General features: G+C 43.2%; 1 protein-coding gene across 1 annotated transcript in view; it reads right to left on the minus strand.

Moving 5' to 3' along the window:
- BARX2 (BARX homeobox 2) overlaps nt 1-18,957 on the minus strand; it is a 40,258-nt gene extending 21,301 nt beyond the window's left edge. The window contains exon 1 of the mRNA XM_073570084.1: nt 18,320-18,957. Coding sequence (XP_073426185.1) covers nt 18,320-18,506 — 187 coding nt within the window. The 5' untranslated portion in view covers nt 18,507-18,957. The remainder of the gene's footprint in view (nt 1-18,319) is intronic.
- Between the last annotated feature and the right edge of the window lie 3,509 nt (nt 18,958-22,466).

Below are 22,466 nucleotides of genomic sequence, written 5' to 3' on the forward strand. Positions count from 1 at the left end.
GAAGGGTCCAGAACTGGCAGACAGTAATGGTGCCCGGTGTGGACATGTCTGGTGGCCTCCGACATCAGCAGAATGGGGTCTCGTCACCTGTGCAACTGCAGAAAGCCGTGTCTGCGCCTTCATTACCTCGTCTTCTTTAGGGCTTATTCACACAAGTTTTTACAAGGATTTAGAAGCGGATTTTACTGCAAAAAAACAATGCTTCAAGTACTTCTTAAATAAGCGTCCTATGAGTTTTACTGGGGAATGTTCAAAATAACACAAAAAACGCAGCCCTGTGAGTGCTTGTCCCATAAAATCTTTCGGAAACTTATTCACAGAGTATTTGATGCAGTTTTTGATGTAGATTTAGAAGCAGAATCTAAAGTCCTGGAAGTAGAATTTGTACCTATCAGACATTGTATAGTCAATATCCCCAGAACGTAATACCCCTTTCATTTTTAGTGCGGCCCTTGGATTGGTTCAGTAGGACAATGTAGCCCTTGGACTTGGTTGTGCCCCCTTGGTGTAGACGGCCCCCAAGTGCATAGGTTGCAGGACCCACTGAGAAGTAGATACCATTTTATCTAGTGTAGACAATGCTCTGTGAGCAATAACAGTCTGATGCACACTGATACATTGTAGCTAAGCAGCAGAGACATGTGCAGCAGCAATCTGGGGTACATGGAGGATCACTGCCTGTGAGGGTACTTTCCCACGGTCAGGATTTGCTGCAGTTTTGATGCTGTGTATTTATTCAGCAGTCAGATGTTACAGCATAATGGATTTCTAGAAAAATCCCGCAGATCACCCGCTGACGCTGACTTTTGGTGAGTCTATGTGCGCCTGCAGATCACCAGCGGAGACGGACATGTGGTGTGTCTATGTGCGCATGCTGATCACTTGCGGACACTGACATGCAGGGTGTCTATGTGCCTGCAGATCACCTGCGGACACTGACATGTGGTGTGTCTATGTGCCTGCAGATCACCCGCGAACACTGACATGTCAATTTCTCTTGTGGGTATGCATGTGGATTTTCCCCATAGACTTGCATTAATGAGGAAAATCCGTGTGTAAAAAACGTAAATGCGTGTCTGCTAGATTGCATGATAGGTGCGACAATGGTGCGGACATTCTACAACGTCAAAACCACAGAGATCCTGAACGTGGGAACGTACCCTTAATGGAAATACGAGTTCTCACTCACTGACAGGAGCATACGGGGAAGAATGGAAAGACCAAGTATAGATCTCAGTCACAGAACGTATCAATGTCTCTTTAGTACTTTTTTTCTGTTCTTTTTCTTTCTCTTTGATGTTTCTATATTACAATTTCTATATGTTACTATTTTGCCACAATTTAATGACACAACATTGCAGCCTGGGTAAAAACTAATATGCCGCTAGGGACCCAGAGCCGGATGGTTGGTGTTGGTACATGTCAGTGACTTTCCTAGTGCAGCCTTTCCGCCATCCAGAGATGCCCCACGGGGATGTCACCCTCCTGGTAATGGAGCAGACTGTTCCCTCCTGACACAGACTTCCTGGACTGTGGGAGAATCCGGCACTTGTTCCCAGTTCACACTGGGCTCCGTGTCCGGCCACAGCCTCTGGGACCATCCATCTGAATACACAGAAAATACCGATCCGTCAGCAGCGTTACATGTGTCCTCCATGGTAGGACTGGACCCTGCTCACAGCCCCACATCTATCACCTACAGATCTCAGCTCAGGATTTCTCAGGAAATGTTCAGAAGAAATTAGATAAAAACCCTCATGGTCAACGCCAGAAAAATCTCCAGAAAGTCTGAGACTTTATATGAATCTCATTTTCTTTACATTTAATATTTTCTATATTTTTACTTTTCACATAGAACAATATTTAATATTTTTTATATTATAGATGTTTTATATTTCATGTCTCATGCATGTTGCACATATTTTTTTCAGATTTTATATTGTAAAATCAATATTCTTTTAACCATTTATTTACCACCAATGCATTATTTTAATGACTTGAGATATAAGAGACTAGCCTCCCTCCATGGGTGAAAATGCCACAGCTGTCCACCATAGCTGACACCCTGCTGCATCAGTGTTGGCACCAACCATGGCCGTTTAACCCATTCAATACTGCTGTCGATAGTGACTACAGCATCTAGATGGTTAACAGAGTGTGGGGGCTCCTCTTTAACCCTATCGGCACCATAAGATCATGATCGTGTGCACCTGATGTTTGCAATGGCAATTCATGGCCAAATAATGTCCTTAGAGTATGCCAACTATAGGGATCTGTTCAGATGTTAGCAACATTTAGGTGGTAAAAATAACATTTCTCATTCCCATCCTGCCATTTTGCATTAATTCCTGAAAATCACCTGAAGGGTTAATAAACTACCTGAAAGTAGTTCTGAATACATTGAGGGGTGTAGTTTTTATAATGGTATCACTTTTTGGTGGATTTCCAATATACAGTAGGGGAAAAAAAGTATTTTGTCAGCCACCAATAGTGCAAGTTCTCCCACTTAAAAAATGAGAGACCTGTAATTGACATCATAGGTAGACCACAATTATGAGAGTCAAAATGAGAAAACAAATCCAGAAAATTACATTGTCTGATTTGGCAAGATTTATTTTGCAAATTATGGTGGAAAGTAAGTATTTAGTCATTAACAAAAGTTCATTTCAATATTTTGTTATATATCCTTTGCTGGCAATGACAGAGGTCAAACGTTTTCTGTAAGTCTTCACAAGGTTGGCACACACTGTTGGTGGTATGTTGGCCCATTACTCCATGCAGATCTCCTCCAGAGCAGTGATGTTTTGGGCCTTTCGCTGGGCAACACGGACTTTCAAATCCCTCCAAAGGTTTTCTATGGGGTTGAGATCTGGAGACTGGCTAGGCCACTCCAGGACCTTCATATGCTTCTTACGAAGCCACTCCTTCGTTGCCCTGGCTTTGTGCTTGGGATCATTATCATGCTGAAAGACCCATCCACGTTTCATCTTCAATGCCCCCAAATCACTTAAAAACTGAATACGTCCCTAAAAAAAATAAATGTTGTAAATTTCCTTGAAAAAATGAAAAATTACTGCTAGAATTTGAAAGCGTCTACTATCTCAACCAAATAAAATACCATTATACAGACGGTACTGGTGTGAAGCCGACATGACTGTATTGGTAAATTGCTTTATGTGACAATCTGGATTACATGAATAATCACAGACTGAAAATTGAGAATTAGTAGAAATTTGTCAAATTTCTGATCTTTTTATAAATAAATGCAAAATATATTGACCTAAATTTACTATTATCGTAAAATATAAGGTGTCCCGAAAATCAAAATCACTGAGATATGATGAAACATTCCAGAGTTAGTCACATAAAGTGCCAGATTGGAGAAATGTGGCCTGGTCACTAAGGGGTTAAATCTACAGCTGATTGTTGGTGCAATAATCCTCATACTGGGCAGATATTTCATGGCTGGAGATCAAAAATATCAGAAGTCAGATGGCAACAATCCTAATGATTGTCACAATGGATTTATGGCCAAGATTCTCTGCCTGTCTTACATCGCACTGACATTGTATCACAGAAACCGTCTAGCGCATTGTCAGGAATGTTCAGGGTTAATGTGAAAAAGACGCAGCGTTCTCCTCCATTACATATCTACAGAAGGGGTGCGGGCAGCAAGGTACCCCTGCCCAGAGACACCCCACAAATCCAAGTAGCAGAGCACAGCCGTCCAGCCTCTTCCAAGGTGGCTTGTTCATTAGACATGCTGGACAGAGATTGTTGGGGGTGAGATGCTGCATGTGTGGAGAATGTAAGGCCTTGGATCAGGCTACAGGGGCGCCGCCATCTTCTCTCTCTTTCTGTCACCTTTTTCCATTACACCCATTTGGTCTCCATCTTGTGGCTCTTCACTGCTGAAACCCACAGCTGCCAGTGTACCGGACAGGTGGCGGTGCATGTTGGGATTTGTACTTTCCGATTGAAGGCCACTTCTGTAGAAGTTCTCTATAATCTTAGCCCGCTGTCTTTGGCAGTGTCTGCTCCTGCCGTGTTGTCTTAAGTTCCTGGGGGCCCGTGAACGTGACATTGAGGGAAGCCGCACATTCACCTTGACTTTCTGTCCCCATCGATAAGTTTTGTTCTAATTGGGTTTCATTATCTGTATATAGATGTGCTGACGCCGACACCTGCTCCTCCATCTCCAGCGCTGCCATCTTCGCACAGTGGCTGAGATCCTCAATTAGCATTTCCCTGTCCAAGTCCCTTCAGAAATGGCCGTCCCTGATAATTATACCTGCTCATCAGGGAGACGGACGGCACAGCACTAACCTGATGACTGATGGCTTGCAGCCGTGAGACCCCCAAGTATTTACTGATCATTATTCTGCACAGCGCCGTAGCTTCTTATGCACTATGGGGCGCATTCATTATTGCTCCTGCTCACAGTTTTTGTGCCATTTTTGTTTCACCAATCAATCTTTCCATTTGATCCCTGTTTAAAGTCACATTTTATAGGTTTGTCGTTTTATTTTTCGAATTTGTCATTGTGGTCGGAGTTCAGCGTTTCTGAATGTTTTCGCTTGATTCATCATTTTACCCTAAAAGTCATAAAGCACGTTAAAGACAAAAGTGAAGAGCAGTGTTTTTATTTTGCACAAAACTCAAGAAGCATATTGCAAAACTAGGTAAAAAATGTCAGCGAATACCACAAAACCAAAAAAGTGACGTTAAAAATGCCACAAATAATGAGTCAGGGCCTGTGTTGTTCCCTTCCTCACCATTTCAACATCTCGGCTTGCTGTCAGTGGTTGGAAACATTCTTCTCGACATCTAGAAGCTGTTGTATTGGTGCAGGGTGACATTTATTGTGTTGGAGTCCAGACTAGAACGGAAATGCAAATGTCCCAATGGAATCGCCCTCCCTGAAACACCGCGGACAGCCCTGGGCACCAGACATTTTACTTAATCTCTGGGATATAAAAATCTGCTAATAATGGTCCTTTGGTGAAGAGCACAGAGTAACCATTAATAAAGAGTCACCACCACGTGGCCAATTATATCAGTGCTTTGAATGGGCTTTCATATGATTTCAATTAGTGGCCCCTGTAAGATGTCACCGATCAACCAACGATCCGGCTTTGATTGGACCAGATATGCGGTCATTCGATTATTGTTGTCGGCAGCACATGGCCACGTGTAAAGACAGGATGTGCTAGAAACATGGGCAGCGAACTATCGTCTAACCCGTCATTTTGCTCTGTGCGAAGGGATCTTAACCAAGAGACGATCGATTTCTTCCATAGATGATCAGCACTTGCTGTGAGCAGAAATCTGCCCTTCTTAGTGCCACTCGAGGGTATGGTCAGACAAACGTTTCCAGTCCGTGTGGAGAACAGACCCCACAAGGACCATCCGTCAGCCACGTACTACCAGGGTTTCAGAACACTGCCTAATCATCACATGCAGTATCTGCAGCTAGCCTGTGTGCCGGCTCCAGTGCCAGCGTGCCAAGTACTGCCAGGGCAGAGTGGGGTGCAGAGTTTACATTAATGAGAAAAAAAAGAACTTTTTTGAATTTACCAAATGGCTGCAATGAAACAAAGAGTGAAAAATGTAAAGGGGTCTGAATACTTTCCGTACCTACTGTACTTCTGTTGTTTGCGGCCAATTCACACTAATACGGGCACAGGTTGTGTATATTCATTTATTTACATGTACTACTACACCCATCGTTACTCCCTAACTTTGTCATACTGTGTGCTGCCTGCAGGGTGATGTACTGTGTGTGAGGTGGCAGCTAAGAAAATGTGCTGTAACCACCCAGGAGTAGTAAGAAGTGGACGAGCCTGCAGAAATGAGATAAAGCTGCTAATATGTACATAACACTCAATGAGGCGGCTGCAGGTGGGTGACCAGTCCCCAGTACATGGAAGCGTCGCCACCAAGATAAAATGCCTCAGCCTTTCCAAGATCTCTGCTTCAGTTAATAGAAACAGAGGCTGGAACCCAATATGCAGCGCAGACGTCCTCTGGGAGCTCAGCTCATTGGTGGCACAGATCAGCCTCGTCCTCGGAGTTGCTGGGGTCCTGCCAGTGTAATAGGATTGTCAGGACTGGAGACCACTGTAACCAAGCTAAGAAATGCCCGGTCAGAAGGGTTCAGCCGTAAAGTGTAAAACGAGGGTCCTGTGATCTCTGGGAACAATACATGGTAGAGTCGTACTCCGTGCAGCCCCCTACAGCCGGGATCTCTGGGAACAATACGTGGTAGAGTCGTACTCCGTGCAGCTCCCTACAGCCGGGATCTCTGGGAACAATACGTGGTAGAGTCGTACTCCGTGCAGCTCCCTACAGCCGGGATCTCTGGGAACAATACGTGGTAGAGTCGTACTCCGTGCAGCTCCCTACAGCCGGGATCTCTGGGAACAATACGTGGTAGAGTCGTACTCCGTGCAGCTCCCTACAGCCGGGATCTCTGGGAACAATACGTGGTAGAGTTGTACTCCGTGCAGCTCCCTACAGCCGGGATCTCTGGGAACAATACGTGGTAGAGTCGTACTCCGTGCAGCTCCCTACAGCCGGGCTCCCAGAAATGAACTTTATCATTAAAGCAATTAGATGTGCTGCAGAAATTTCAGCAGATATCTGTTGAATACATGTGAATGGGACTTTGTGCGGCAGGTTCGTGTGATGTTATCTATGTGTGTGGTCAGACCCATAGAGGCCAGCGTGATACAGAGACCCGCACAACATTACACCCCAAGGGACCGTCCCCGAGAGCGGAACAGGTGACAACTCTGCCGATACGAAGCTGTTCTAAAATTAACATGTATTACGCAGAATGCGCAGATGTGTGCTCCGCGGTCAGTGTTCTGCTGATCTCGTGTCATGGCGGCCTCTCTCGCTGACCCAATGTCCCTGACACGGCGCAGACCTGCACAACTGAGAATGGAGCAAGTCCAGATCCCACACATGTGAACGACTACAGATGAAATCTTCCTCCCCAAGCAGCCGTCCCCTGCAGCTAAAAATAAAGACGGTCTCATCTGTAGCCCACTCTGTCCTTAATGTTCAGATCCACATTTATCGCCTTGACACGTGCAGGGAACTTTTTAGTAGAAATCTGGGTTTGGCGAAGTCCTGAAACATGGATTTATTAATTTCCTAATCACATGAACAAGTTGTCGATAAAGGATTATTCATGAAAGAAAAAGAAACATAAATGTAAGAATTATCTGGTGGATCCGATGGCTTCTAATAAATGTAGAATAATTAATAGATCAGTTTACATCAATCAGTTGAGCGAAGGCCAAAAAAAATCTGAGCCTTTGACTTCATGTTCCCACCAATGTGAAGTGAAAACTACTGAATTTCATAACATTATTGTGAGGATCTTAAAATGAATTACAATAAAGCAATTATGATTCAAAACAACATCTGCCACATGTACAGGACAATGTATTTTATTTCACTTTATGTTCAGGTTCATATATTTTATTTCACTATATGTTTGAGTTTATGTATTTTATTTCACTTTGTGTCCGGGTTTATGTATTTTATTTCACTTTATGTTCAGGTTTATGTATTTTATTTCACTTTATGTTCAGGTTTATGTATTTTATTTCACTATATGTTTGGGTTTATGTATTTTATTTCACTTTATATTCGGGTTCATGTATTTTATTTCACTTTATGTGCAGGTTTATGTATTTTATTTCACTTTATGTTCAGGTTTATGTATTATATTTCACTATATGTTTGGGTTTATGCATTTTATTTCACTTTATGTTCAGGTTTATGTATTTTATTTCACTTTATGTTCAGGTTTATGTATTTTATTTCACTATATGTTTGGGTTTATGTATTTTATTTCACTTTATATTCGGGTTCATGTATTTTATTTCACTTTATGTGCAGGTTTATGCATTTTATTTCACTTTATGTTCAGGTTTATGTATTATATTTCACTATATGTTTGGGTTTATGCATTTTATTTCACTTTATGTTCAGGTTTATGTATTTTATTTCACTATATGTTTGGGTTTATGTATTTTATTTCACTTTATATTCGGGTTCATGTATTTTATTTCACTTTATGTGCAGGTTTATGCATTTTATTTCACTTTATGTTCAGGTTTATGTATTATATTTCACTATATGTTTGGGTTTATGTATTTTATTTCACTTTATGTTCGGGTTCATGTATTTTACATCACTTTATGTTCGGGTTCATGTATTTTATTTCACTTTATGTTCAGATTTATGTATTTTATTTCACTTTATGTTCAGATTTATGTATTTTATTTCACTTTATGTTCAGGTTTATGTATTATATTTCACTATATGTTTGAGTTTATGCATTTTATTTCATTTTATGTCCAGGTTTATGTATTTTATTTCACTTTATGTTCAGGTTTATGTATTTTATTTCACTTTATGTTCAGGTTTATGTATTTTATTTCACTATATGTTTGGGTTTATGCATTTTATTTCACTTTATATTCGGGTTCATGTATTTTATATCACTTTGTGTTCAGGTGTATGTATTTTATTTCACTTTATGTTCAGGTTCATGTATTTTATTTCACTATATGTGCAGGTTTATGTATTTTATTTCACTATATGTTCGAGTTTATGTATTTTATCTCTCTATATGTGCAGGTTTACGTATTTTATTTCACTTTGTGTTCAGGTTCATGTACCGTAATTTATTTCAGTGTGTACATAAAGGTTTTTGTATTTTATTTCACTTTATGTTCAGGTTTATGTATTTTATTTCACTTTATGTTCAGGTTCATGTACAGTATTTTTATTTCAGTGTATACATTCAAAAAAAGAAAAATAAATGTAAGAATTATCTGGTTGATCCAATGGCTTCTATTAAATGTAGAATAACTAAGAAATAGATCAGTTTACATCAGTTAAGCGAAGGCAAAAAAAAAAAATCTGAGCCTTTGACTTCATGTTCCCACCAATGTGAAGTGAAAACTACTGAATTTCATAACATTATTGTGAAGATCTAAAAACTAACTACAATAAAGCAATTATGATTCATAAACAACATCTGCCACATCTACAGGACTATGTATTTTATTTCACGTTATGTTTGGGTTTATGTATTTTATTTCACTTTATGTTCAGGTTCATGTATTTTACTTCAGTGTATACAGACAGGTTTATGTATTTTATTTCACTTTATGTTCAGGTGCATGTATTTTATTTCACTATATGCTCAGGTTTATGTATTTTTATTTCACTATATGTGCAGGTTTATGTATTTTATTTCACTATATGTGCAGGTTTATGTATTTTATTTCACTATATCTTTGGGTTTATGTATTTTATTTCACTATACGTTCAGGTTTATGTTTTTTATTTCTCTATAGTCTTGCAGCGCTGGGGTCCTGGGTTCAATTCCCACCAAGGACAACATCTGCAAGGAGTTTGTATGTTCTCCCCGTGTTTGTGTGGGTTTCCTCCGGGTACTCTGATTTCCTCCCACATTCCAAATACATATTGAAAGGGAATTTAGATTGTGAGCCCCATCAGATACAGTGCCAATAATGTCTGTAAGGCGATGTGGAATTAATGGTGCTATATAAATGAGAAATAAATAAATAAATACAAATAAACTATATGTGCAGGTTTATGTATTTTATTTCACTTTATGTTCGGGTTTATGTATTTTATTTCACTTCATGTTTGGGTTTATGTACTTTATTTAGCTTTATGTTCGGGTTTTTGTAGTTTATTTCACTTCATGTTTGGGTTTATGTACTTTATTTAGCTTTATGTTTGGGTTTTTGTAGTTTGCTGATGTTCACATACAGATTTATGTATTTTATTTCAGTGTATACAGGTTTATGTACTTAGCTTCACTTTGTCTTCAGGTTTATATATTTTAGTGATGTTTACGTACAGGTTTGTGTAATATATACCAGTAATGGTTTATGTATTTTTGTTAGATTTATGTACAGGTTTTTCTGTCTTACAGAACTGGTTCAATGCTCATAATTAATATTTATCTTGTGAACCATGACATAAATAATAAGTGTGAATAGGTGGGTAGTTTTCGGTACAAGCAGCGGTTCTGTGAACAGTAGACTCTGCCGGGTACAACAGTGTAATAATTAAAAAGAACAAAATGACAGTTATGAAAATGTTTTTGAATAAGCCTGTAAGTCTAAGGGACAGACAAGATACAAAGACTGTTCCATACGGGCGGAGAGCAGTGAATATAACAAGGACGGACTATTATGTGCAGCGACACCAAGCCCGGAGACACACTGACCTCTGTCCTGCACATGGGTCTGATGATGCCGGCACGTTAGGTCGTGGAGACCTCAATCACCACAATATATCCAGGACCACAAATAACACTGCTGACCCCTTCTTAAGTTCTTGTTACATGGAGATATCTGCTTTAGTGAATATCCCATAACGAAACCTCTTTTCCCCTGCGTAAATGCTGTAACAAATGCTTCTCACAAATAAAATATATATATATATATATATATATATATATATATATATACTCAAAATAAAATATAACTTTTCGTTCCTGCTTTTTATTGGTATTGTTTTTACACCCGTTTCCAACACTGGAGGCTTTATGCAGGCTCTTACTTTGTTAATATGTGAATGTGTGTATGTGTGTATATATACTGCTCAAAGAAATATAGGGAATACAAAGAGCCTGTTGCAAATGGAATAGCGTTCCCTTTATTTTTTTGAGCAGTATATATATATAAATAGATATATAGATAGATATATATGTGTATATGTATTTGGAGTCAATGAAATATGTTTTTTTGCTTGTTTTTTTATGTTTGCGGAAAAAAATTAAATCAAAGCATTTGTAATTGAGAAGAAATAATAGAGTTTTGCTGAAATTTGTTTTACTATTATAGTACATGTTTTATTAAATCCAACTAAATATTTCATTTCTAAGGTTTCGTTTTTAGTAATAAAAGATATTTCCCGACATAACGAATTCAAAGAAATGTTAATTCAGTCACTTGCCGATAATAGTGTGGCAATTACGTTTGCTTTAATTTCATACTGAGCGTATAAAGGAAAAGGAATGTGCGACTATAGTAAGAATCAGGGTTTCTTCTTATTGCGTAAAGGAAGGATTACTCAAGGTTTTCTTCAATTGCAATTTAATAAAAATGTTTCATTATATAAAGTGTAAGCAAAATAAGAAGAAAATCTAATGATTATTTGTAAAAAACAGACTTGCTCCATTTATTATAATGAAGGGTAAATTCGCCCTGAAGCTTCTGGGAATTTGTACTATTATTAACTGCAGCGGAGTGAGCGGCAAAGATCGGACTCAGCGTTTCTTCCCATTGCTTCCTTTTTGGTCTTGTTTTATTCAGCAGATTTATATACGCAGAACTTATTGGGAATTATTTACTTTATTGACAAAACATGAAACTCACATTTTCTAGTAGGGATGAAGTCATGTAAACTTATAAATTCTATTACTCTCCTTCTCATAGGACCTATTGTTGCTCTATTTGTATTTTTATAGTATTATTATTTGGGCATGTTTGGCCCCCATTATCAATAACAATTCTGTAACTCTATGACATTTCGAAGTTGTTTTTTTTATTTATTATTATTAATGTTATTTTTGTAGCTGGATCTTATTCTGTGCCGTGTAATCGGACAGGACAGAGATTAGTCCAATGAAGATACGATGGCAAACATTGGCATGTTCCCACCGGCAGATGTGTATTGTTTTTTTTTTTTTTTTTTTTTATACACAGATAAAACAAATTGGTCAACTCATGAATATATTATTTATATTAGATCAAATAAATACATATATATATAGAGAGTTACATCTGTTTGAAGATCTAAAGGAGAATCATGGGTTCTATAATAACATTTTCCACTATTTGATGTTTTCTTTTTTTGGTAGTTATTTAAGTTTAGGGAATCACCTTTAGTGACCCCATTTTGGTTCTGCAGAACATCGCAGGGTCCAGGTGTAGGAGTCATATATAATACAGACTCTAAAATGCAGACGTTTTACCCTGATATTGACTTACTCCCCATAACATTGTAGTACCCTAAATCGCAGCCCACGACGCGCACTTTTTAAGCTTTTTTTGCATTTGCTTAAACATGAATTTCAAGCATATTTTATTGTTTTTTTTTCAGTTATTTATTGTATTTTGTTACAATTCTAAATTTGCTTTTGTTTTTTTCTGTTCTTTTCAAAAGGCTAATGAGAAATCTCTGGGAACAAACGCTGAACAGAAAGCAACAATGATCCTAAAAATGTGGGGAGTGTATTTCACTTTAACAAAACCGACACATGGATCCATTAGAAGTTTAATCCCTTCTTGTGGATTTCATTTTACAAAACTAAAATGATTGTGAAAAAAAGTTCTAGTAAAATGTGTAAAACTAAAGGCACTTTCTGATTTTTAAAATCACTAATCCCTGGGACAGATTGATTATCACTTTTGCCAGAACTCCCCTACTAGGTTCCCAAAAATGTACCGTACCTTAAATCATTTTATACACAATTAGTAATTATTTCCGCCAGAAACAATGGGTTTCGCCCCCTTACTGGACACTTTGTAAAAGAGGACTCAATTTTGTGAAGCTTTTTGTTCCACCAGATTTAATACCGATGTGATCAAGTTTACAGGCAAAATATTTGTCTAAGGTAGATCACGCCATAGGAGGTGAAGAAGAGTAGCGCGCCAAATCAATCTGAATCTACCGAGCAGCACAGGATCTGTGCCAGGATTCCTAAATCTGCTCCATTATTTGTCAGGAGGGCTGAAATAAAGACCATGAAAAGTCCCACGAGATGTTGCCATACTGGACAGAAGGGAAAGTCTCTTCCCCTCTGGTTTTTAGGCTTTGTTCTCATTTGACCACAACTGATACCGGCGTCTATACCAGATGAGAAAATCGCGCGGGCTGCGTTTAATGTTCCGGCTCTGAAACCAAACTAGCACAACAAATGATGCGCCATGTGAACGGGACCAAGCTGATAGAATACCCTGGAACAGACTATCGCCAGCTAAAAAGATAAAAAGCCGGATGCAGGTGGCTGCAAATTCAGAAATGAGGTCTTTTACTTTTCCATCAATAGCGACTCTTAAATGCCAAATTCTTGAGAAAATCTAGAATATAATCATAAGTCCCAAAACAATATGTAGACAAGGAAGAAATGAGATAAGTGCAAACCTTGCCAGACAAATGTGCCATGTGAGGTGCTGGCATTGTATCCACAGGGCACAGTCCTGGCAGTGCAGCCAGCGCATGGGCTCATCTCTGGGGAACGGATGGAGCAGCAGAGGTTCAGCTGCAGAGTCTCTGGTTGGTGACTCTTGAAGACTGGCAGCTTTGTATGAGAGTGAGACCTTCGTGTATAGAACTTTTCCTTTTAGTCATCTTGCATCATAGCAGATCTATAATCAAATCCTAAATAACAAAGTATAGTAAATGATCCCCTGGTTGCTCAGGTTCCTTCCTATGAGATGCAAACTGACCCAAAACCGATCTAATCACCCTTGAAAATAAAACTGCATGTAGCGCAATGACCCAAAAAATGATGCAGAACAACAATTGTCAGGTCTAGAACATGCAATACGGCAGAAATAATCGCACAGCTGCCGAGTCCTGCAACCAGGTACGGACTGGGACTGAAATTCAGCCCTGGCATTTAAAATCACACAGGCCCATGTTATTCCCATCCCCAAGCACCAGATGAAACATATTACTAATATTACCTTGGATGGAGGAAAGCAAGATTTACTACATTACCAATATTATTAATGATTCCCATGACCTGCTGGGATAAGTGATGGATTTTTGGTGACTTTGTGCTCCGTCACAACTCTTAACAGTATGGGTGTCTTGAGAACACCAATTCTGTTAACAATGTAGCAGCGAAAGCAGCCCATGAGCAGACAGGCCCTTCTGGCATTTGCCAGAATTACCAAATGGCCAGTCCGGCCCTGCCTGCAACTACAGGGGCAATAATTACAGAGGAAACAACAAAACATGCACAGAGGTCCCTGCTCCTGTGCACAAGACAGGTTGGCTCTCAGATGCTGGCTCTCCCTGACAGACTGATGCATTATTAGATCAGGAGACAAGTGACAGCTCACAAATGTTGTTGCTTCACACAAAAGCTCAGTTGAGCTCATATCTTTATTTGCCAACAGTCTCTCTTCATTCAACACAAAGCAGGAGCTATAAATCCCCTCCAATCACTGCTGACACCTCCTGCGTGACCTCTGCTCCAAGTTCATGAAGGAAGGCTGCAAAAGTGTCAGCCAAAGTGAGCAGAGTATGCAGGGAGAAGTGTCACCTCCAGGGGCGAGCAGGGGATGCAGGTAAAAGTGTCAGCTCCAGGGGCGAGCAGAGGCTGCAGAGAGAAGTGTCAGCTCCAGGAGCGAACAGGGGATGCAGGGAAAAGAGTAATCTCCAGGGGGGAGAAGAAGATGCAGGGAGAAGTGTCAGCTCCAGGGACGAGCACAGGCTGCAGGGAGAAGTGTCAGCTCCAGGAGCGAACAGGGGATGCAGGGAAAAGTGTCAGCTCCAGGGGGGAGAAGAAGATGCAGGGAGAAGTGTCAGCTCCAGGGACGAGCAGGGGATGCAGGAAAAAGAGTAATCTCCAGGGGGGAGAAGAAGATGCAGGGAGAAGTGTCAGCTCCAGGGACGAGCACAGGATGCAGGGAGAAGTGTCAGCTCCAGGGGCGAACAGGGGATGCAGGGAAAAGTGTTAGCTCCACATGCGAGCAGAGGATGCAGGAAAAAGAGTAATCTCCAGGGGGGAGAAGATGCAGGGAGAAGTGTCAGCTCCAGGGGCAAGCAGAGGATGCAGGGAGAAGTGTCAGCTCCAGGGGAGAGCAGAAGATGCAGGGAAAAAAATGTCAGCTCCAGGTGCAAGCAGATGTTGCAGGGAGAAGTGTCAGCTCCAGGGGTGAGCAGATGATGCAGGGAGAAGTGTCAGCTCCAGGGGCAAGAAGAGGATGCAGGGAGGTGTCAGATCCAGGGGCGAACATAGGATGCAGGGAGAAATGTCAGCTCCAGGGGCGAACATAGGATGCAGGGAGAAATGTCAGCTCCAGGGGTGAGCATAGGATGCAGGGAGAAGTGTCAGCTCCAGGGGCGAGCAGAGTATAAAAAAAAACATAGAAAACAAGGAACCCTAAAATATAACTTTTAATTAATTAAAGCTAAAATCATGTTCCAAATTGTGGACAAGTAAAACAAATGTACATAGGGAATGGGTCTTAGTGAGGAAGAAATGAAAAATACAATGTATCCTAATATACCCCATTAGGTCACAATACTGAACTCTGCCTGACAGTGGAGGTTGGCACCCTTAGTTTCCGCAGTATGGTGCCCCCACTCATCAATGGCTCTCCCTGATGTCCCTATTATTCCCTATCATGGAAAAAAATGTCCTAATACACCCTGTTGCTTGCGAAAAGCAAACAAAAATAGTGAGCTGGTGGAGACTAAGGAAAAATTGGTAGAAGGTGAAAATAAATAATATAAACAGAGGAAATACCTCTGTAGCTATACCATTATCAAGAGTATAATAGATTCAGATACGTAAGCACTAATGGTAAGATGGTAGAAACCCACTAGTAGTTGTGTATTAGATAAAGCAATAACTTTAGTTATCCCCTTTCTGATAAAGATAGTCCTAGATAGCAAGAGAGGCAGGAATAACCTCTATGCCTATGTTACTATCAGGATAAGTACACAATATGCCCAGCAAAGTACGTAACAATAACCATAAATCAAAAAAAGAGGGACACTAGAGAAAATGTGGGTAAACAAGATGCAATAATCATGTACTCCTCTGGTTGTCCTACTGGGGATCGTCACCTCAATGGTAGGGATTCCCATTATGCTGAAGCCTAGCCTAGCCTACCTTATCTTTGATGTGGCCTTGTGATCCTCTGATGAACCCCTAGGAATCCCCTGGAGGGGAAACGTGTCGGGCATTGATATGGGATGTTGCTACATACCTTTTAATTATGGATGGTGCCTGATTGAGGCTGGAACATAATGGGAATCCCTGCCATTGAGCTGATGAATTTTTATTTAATTAAAAGTTATATTATAGGGTCCTTGTTTTCTATGTTTTTTTTATCTCTTTTCTAGGTCCCTCACCTAATCTAATATTGGTTTGCTCTCTGCAAGCAGATGATGCAGGGAGAAATCTCAGCTCCAGGGCGAGCAGAGTAGAAGTGTCAGCTCCAGGGGCGAGCAGAGTAGAAGTGTCAGCTCCAGGAGCGAGCAGAGGATTCAGATAGAAGTGTCAGCTCCAGGGGCGAGCAGAGTAGAAGTGTCAGCTACAGGGGCGAGCAGAGGATTCAGATAGAAGTGTCAGCTCCAGGGGCGAGCAGAGGATTGAGATAGAAGTGTCAGCTCCAGGGGCGAGCAGAGTAGAAGTGTCAGCTCCAGGGGCGAGCAGAGTAGAAGTGTCAGCTCCAGGGGCGAGCAGAGGATTCAGAGAGAAGTGTCAGCTCCAGGGGCGAGCAGAGGTTTCAGATAGAAGTGTCAGCTCCAGGGGAGAGCAGAGGATTCAGATAGAAGTGTCAGCTCCAGGGGCGAGCAGAGTAGAAGTGTCAGCTACAGGGGCGAGCAGAGGATTCAGATAGAAGTGTCAGCTCCAGGCGCGAGCAGAGGATTCAGATAGAAGTGTCAGCTCCAGGGGCGAGCAGAGGATTCAGATAGAAGTGTCAGCTCCAGGGGCGAGCAGAGGATTCAGAAAGAAGTGTCAGCTCCAGGCGCGAGCAGAGGATTCAGATAGAAGTGTCAGCTCCACGGGCGAGCAGAGGATTCAGATAGAAGTGTCAGCTCCAGGGGCGAGCAGAGGATTCAGATAGAAGTGTCAGCTCCAGGGGAGAGCAGAGGATTCAGATAGAAGTGTCAGCTCCAGGGGCGAGCAGAGGATTCAGATAGAAGTGTCAGCTCCAGGGGCGAGCAGAGGATTCAGATAGAAGTGTCAGCTCCAGGGGCGAGCAGAGGATTCAGATAGAAGTGTCAGCTCCAGGGGCGAGCAGAGGATTCAGATAGAAGTGTCAGCTCCAGGGGTGAGCAGAGGATACAGATAGAAGTGTCAGCTCCAGGGGTGAGCAGAGGATACAGATAGAAGTGTCAGCTCCAGGGGTGAGCAGAGGATACAGATAGAAGTGTCAGCTCCAGGGGCGAGCAGAGGATTCAGATAGAAGTGTCAGCTCCAGGGGTGAGCAGAGGATACAGATAGAAGTGTCAGCTCCAGGGGCGAGCAGAGGATTCAGATAGAAGTGTCAGCTCCAGGGGCGAGCAGAGGATTCAAATAGAAGTGTCAGCTCCAGGGGTGAGCAGAGGATACAGATAGAAGTGTCAGCTCCAGGGGTGAGCAGAGTAGAAGTGTCAGCTCCAGGGGCGAGCAGAGGATTCAGATAGAAGTGTCAGCTCCAGGGGCGAGCAGAGTAGAAGTGTCAGCTCCAGGGGTGAGCAGAGTAGAAGTGTCAGCTCCAGGGGCGAGCAGAGGATGCAGGGAGAAGTGTCAGCTCCAGGGTGAGGGGAGGCTGCACCCCAGCTGAGATGCCTCATGTATCTGGGTTGACTTCTGGCACTGATTTCTCTGCTGTGATATTATTATAACATAAGATACAGCAAATATCGGTGATGATGATGATGTCCACTGAGCAGCTCCTGCCATTGACAGCTGACACATGCACCACCTCATGGGCAAAGCAACATAGTGACAGCAGCAAAGAACAGCGGGTGACCCCCCAACTCCACAACACCTGATTCCCTTACACAGAAGATGTGAGACCGATACCGATGGCCGCACTCCGCCAGTAACACTGGACCCTCTGTGTAATAATAATCGATCCCGCGCTCATGTGGGGGCTGCGGTGCACGATAAATGCAGCTTCCGCACGGGTTGTAATTGGGATTGCTGCCATTTGTTCATTTATACATTCAGTTGTCAGGACTTATTTATTTTTAGATAGATAATATATAATATATAGATAATAGATTTATAATAAAGAGCTGAGAGATAAATGATAGATAAGAAATAGATAATATATAGATATATGATTATTAGATTGTAAATAGATAGATAATAAATAGATGGTAGATAATAGACAATGGATGATAAATCTGAGTCGTCTGGACAGGTAAGAGCCGGATAGATCTACCACAGATAGAAGGATAAATATCTCCGGATCGCAGACAGATGATAGGAGCGATAGATCAGACAGGAGGCTTTGCAGTAGCGCGATCCCCCCACAGATACCGCGCGGTGTGCACAAGGCTCTGCGGCTCTTACCGGGGCAGGAGTGCAGGGCTTTGGGTCGCACTAGCAGGGACGGACACACCGAGTACAGCGACAGCTTCTCGAAGTAATCGCACGTCTCCTTGGAGAGAATCTCGTCGATCATGAAGGACTTGTAGCGCCGCCGGGCCGCCTTGCTGTGCCCGGGGGAGGGCAGCCTGAGCTCGGCTTGGCAGTGCATGTTGATCCCGGGCAGGGAATCCTCGGGGCTCTGGCTGTCGGGTGGGCGCCTCTCTCCTGTGCGGGGTCTCTGCTCCTCTGTTATATCAACGTCATTTCAATCCCTTTTTGGGAGAGTGCAGCTGTCAATCAGAGCCAAGCATGGCTGAGGAGCAGGAGGAAACCGTCAGCAGGAGCTGCCCCTGGTCTGCTGCACCTCTGTCACTGCCGCTCACTCTGTCACCGAGGCTGCACGCTCAGCACTACCTCCTCCTGCTGCGATCTCTCCACTGTGTCTATGGAGCCTCTACTGTACATGTGGATGGCACTCCCCCTGTATTAGTGGGTGTCTCTCACTCCCTTCTGCTGTCTCTTTGCTGCCTGTCTCCTCTCTTGGTATTAGTCACTCTTCACCACTCTCCATGTATGAAACCTTCACCAAACGAGGGACAGACACCCAGGTGATAAGATTAAAGGAGCCCTCCTCACCTAAAAGCACAGTGTATCCACCTGTACAGAGCTCAGACACAGTGTCCTGGGTGTATCCACCTGTACAGAGCTCAGACACAGTGTCCTGGGTGTATCCACCTGTACAGAGCTCAGACACAGTGTCCTGGGTGTATCCACCTGTACAGAGCTCAGATACAGTGTCCTGGGTGTATCCACCTGTACAGAGCTCAGACACAGTGTCCTGGGTGTATCCACCTGTACAGAGCTCAGATACAGTGTCCTGGGTGTATCCACCTGTACAGAGCTCAGACACAGTGTCCTGGGTGTATCCACCTGTACAGAGCTCAGATACAGTGTCCTGGGTGTATCCACCTGTACAGAGCTCAGATACAGTGTCCTGCGTGTAACCACCTGTACACAGCTCAGACACAGTGTCCAGGGTGTATCCACTTGTACAGAGCTCAGATACAGTGTCCTGGGTGTATCCACCTGTACAGAGCTCAGATACAGTGTCCTGGGTGTATCCACCTGTACAGAGCTCAGACACAGTGTCCAGGGTGTATCCACTTGTACAGAGCTCAGATACAGTGTCCTGGGTGTTTCCACCTGGAGAGCGCTCTGATACAGTGTCCTGGGAGTAACCACCTGTACAGAGCTCAGATACAGTGTCCTGTGTGTAACCACCTGTACAGAGCTTAGATACAGTGTCCGGAGTGTGTTCACCTGTACAGTGCTCAGATACAGTGTCCTGGGAGTATCCACCTGTACAGAGCTCAGATACAGTGTCCTGGGAGTATCCACCTGTACAGAGCTCAGATACAGTGTCCTGGGAGTATCCACCTGTACAGAGCTCAGATACAGTGTACTGGGTGTATCCACCTGTACAGAGCTCAGATACAGTGTCCTGGGTGTATCCAACTGTACAGAGCTCAGATACAGTGTCCTGGGTCTATCCACCTGTACAGAGCTCAGATATAGTGTCCTGGGAGTATCCACGTGAACAGAGCTCACATACAGTGTCCTGGGTGTATCCAACTGTACAGAGCTCAGATACAGTGTCCTGGGTCTATCCACCTGCACAGAGCTCAGATACAGTGTTCTGGGTGTATGCACCTGTACAGAGCTCAGATACAGTGTCCTGGGTGCTCCTTTCCTGGCCCTAACATTAGGGGGTGCCCTAGCTCGCCCTGCTCTCCGGGATACTTCAGATGACATAGATGCCGATGCCTCCGTCCTTGCCTTATCTCAAACAAACAGGGCAACAAAGACAAGGGGAAACTGAAAACTCCACGCACACAAAATATTCACTCACATATAACAGAGGGATCCACCAGGGTGTGCAGGAAGGGGAAGAAAGCAAAACAGGGAAGGATAAAGAATTTACCAGCGAACAAACCAGACAACAGTCGCTTCTAACGCCTCCAGCTCTCCTTCTCATACCAAACTTCTCCAACTCCTATTGTCATGAAGCAAGTGCAAACTCTGACAAGGACATGGTAATAGAGCCCAGATTTTATAGGGAAAAGGAGTGGCTAACCGAGCACAGATGAACACAGGAATTTCCAACATGGCTGATTAACCCCTGTTCTGCTGCAGGAAATAAACAGGTTTAATAAACCGGAGAAGTGCTCAATTTCAGCGGAGGAGTAGGAGCAACCAGACGCTGCGGTCTTCTGGCTCCACTCTGTTGCGGTAATCCTGTGACAGTACCACCTCTTCTACGAGGCACCTCCGGAACCTCAGTGCCTGGTTTATCAGGGCGTGCCACATGAAAGGCCAGAACCAGTCAGGTCTCATGAACATCAGAAGCTGGTACCCACATTCTCTCCTCAGGACCGTACCCCTTCCAATGTACCATATATTGAAGTGACTGAAGAACAAAACGAGAGTCTAAGACCTTTGCTACCTGGAACTCCAGATTACCATCGATAATTCCAGGAGAAGATGGTAGAGGCGAAGGTACTGCAGATGCCATGTACTTCTTGCGAAGCGAACGATGAAAAATGTTATAGATCCTAAAGGTAGGCGGTAACGGAATGTGAAATGCTACGGGATTGATGATGGCTATAATCTTATAAGGACTGATAAACCTGGGATCCAGTTTCCAAGATGGAACCTTCAGCTTAATGTTCCTCAAGGACATCCATGCCAAGTACCAACACACACAGGTCCGGACCCACCAACTGTCTACAATCAGATGCACTCTTATATTTGGAACCCATCTTCCTCAAATTATTAGTCACCCCCTGCCATATTTTAGAAATGGAAGATGAAAACCGTTCTTCCTCCGGTAGGGTGATTCCCATTGAAAGAACTAAACTGAGGATGGAACCCATATGCCCCGAAAAACGGGGACTTACCGGTTGATTCCTGACAATGATTATTTTCTGCGAATTCATCCAACGGTAAGTAGGTAACCCAGTCCTTCTGGTTCCCAGACACAAAACATGTGAGATACTGACCCTTTCAGTTTGCTGGTGAAAAGCAGAAGAAAATGACAAATGAATCCCCAGATGGATGCAAAACGCCCTCCAAAATTTGGAGATAAATTGCACCCCCGATCAGAAACAATGTCAGTAGGAATTCCTTGCAATCCAATTACCGTATATACTCACGTATAAGCCGATATTTTCAGCCCATTTTTTGTGTCTGAAAGTCCCCATCTTTGCTTACACACGAGTCATATACCGGGGGGGGGTTGGCGGGGAGGGGGATTGGGGGTGTCAGAGATCATACTCACCCTCTGCAGCCCCCCTGCTTGCTCCATGTTCTCGGCGCTGTTGTGCGCATATTCATGAGTTTAATGAGCGGTACCATGTGACCGCTGAAGCAGGAAGAGCACAGCAGCGCCGAGAAGAACATGGAACAAGCAGGGGCTGCGCTGCAGAGACAAGCGCCAGGACAGGATGAGTATGAACGGGGGAGGGGGCATATTCACCCATCCCCGTTCCAGAGCCGGCAACGCTGATGAGCAGCAGGCAGGAAGTGAGTATACAGTTTTTTTGTTTTTTTTATGTAATGGAGGCAGCAGCAGCAACATGATGGGGCCACTCACTGTCCTCATTATCTGGGGCCACACGCTGTGCAGCAAAACTGGAGCCACTCACTGTTCAGCATTATATGGGGCCACTCACTGTGCAGCATTATCTGGGGCCACACACTGTGCAGCATTATCTGGGGCCACTCACTGTGCAGCATTATCTGGGGCCACTCACTGTGCGGCATTATCTGGGGACTCTCACTGTGCAGCATTATCTGGGGCCACTCACTGTGCTGCATTATCTGGGGTGCAACACCGTGCAGCATTATCTGGGGTCACTCACTGTGCAGCATTATCTGGGGCCACTCACTGTGCGGCATTATCTGGGGTCACTCACTGTGCAGCATTATCTGGGGCCACTCACTGTGCGGCATTATCTGGGGCCACTCACTATGCGGCATTATCTGGGGCCACTCACTGTGCGGCATTATCTGGGGCCACTTACTGTGCAGCATTATCTGGGGCCACTCACTGTGCGGCATTATCTGGGGC

The sequence above is a fragment of the Dendrobates tinctorius genome, unplaced genomic scaffold, assembly GCF_039654945.1.
Source record: "Dendrobates tinctorius isolate UK_male_01 unplaced genomic scaffold, ASM3965494v1 ptg000028l, whole genome shotgun sequence".
Classification (NCBI taxonomy): Eukaryota; Metazoa; Chordata; class Amphibia; order Anura; family Dendrobatidae; genus Dendrobates; species Dendrobates tinctorius.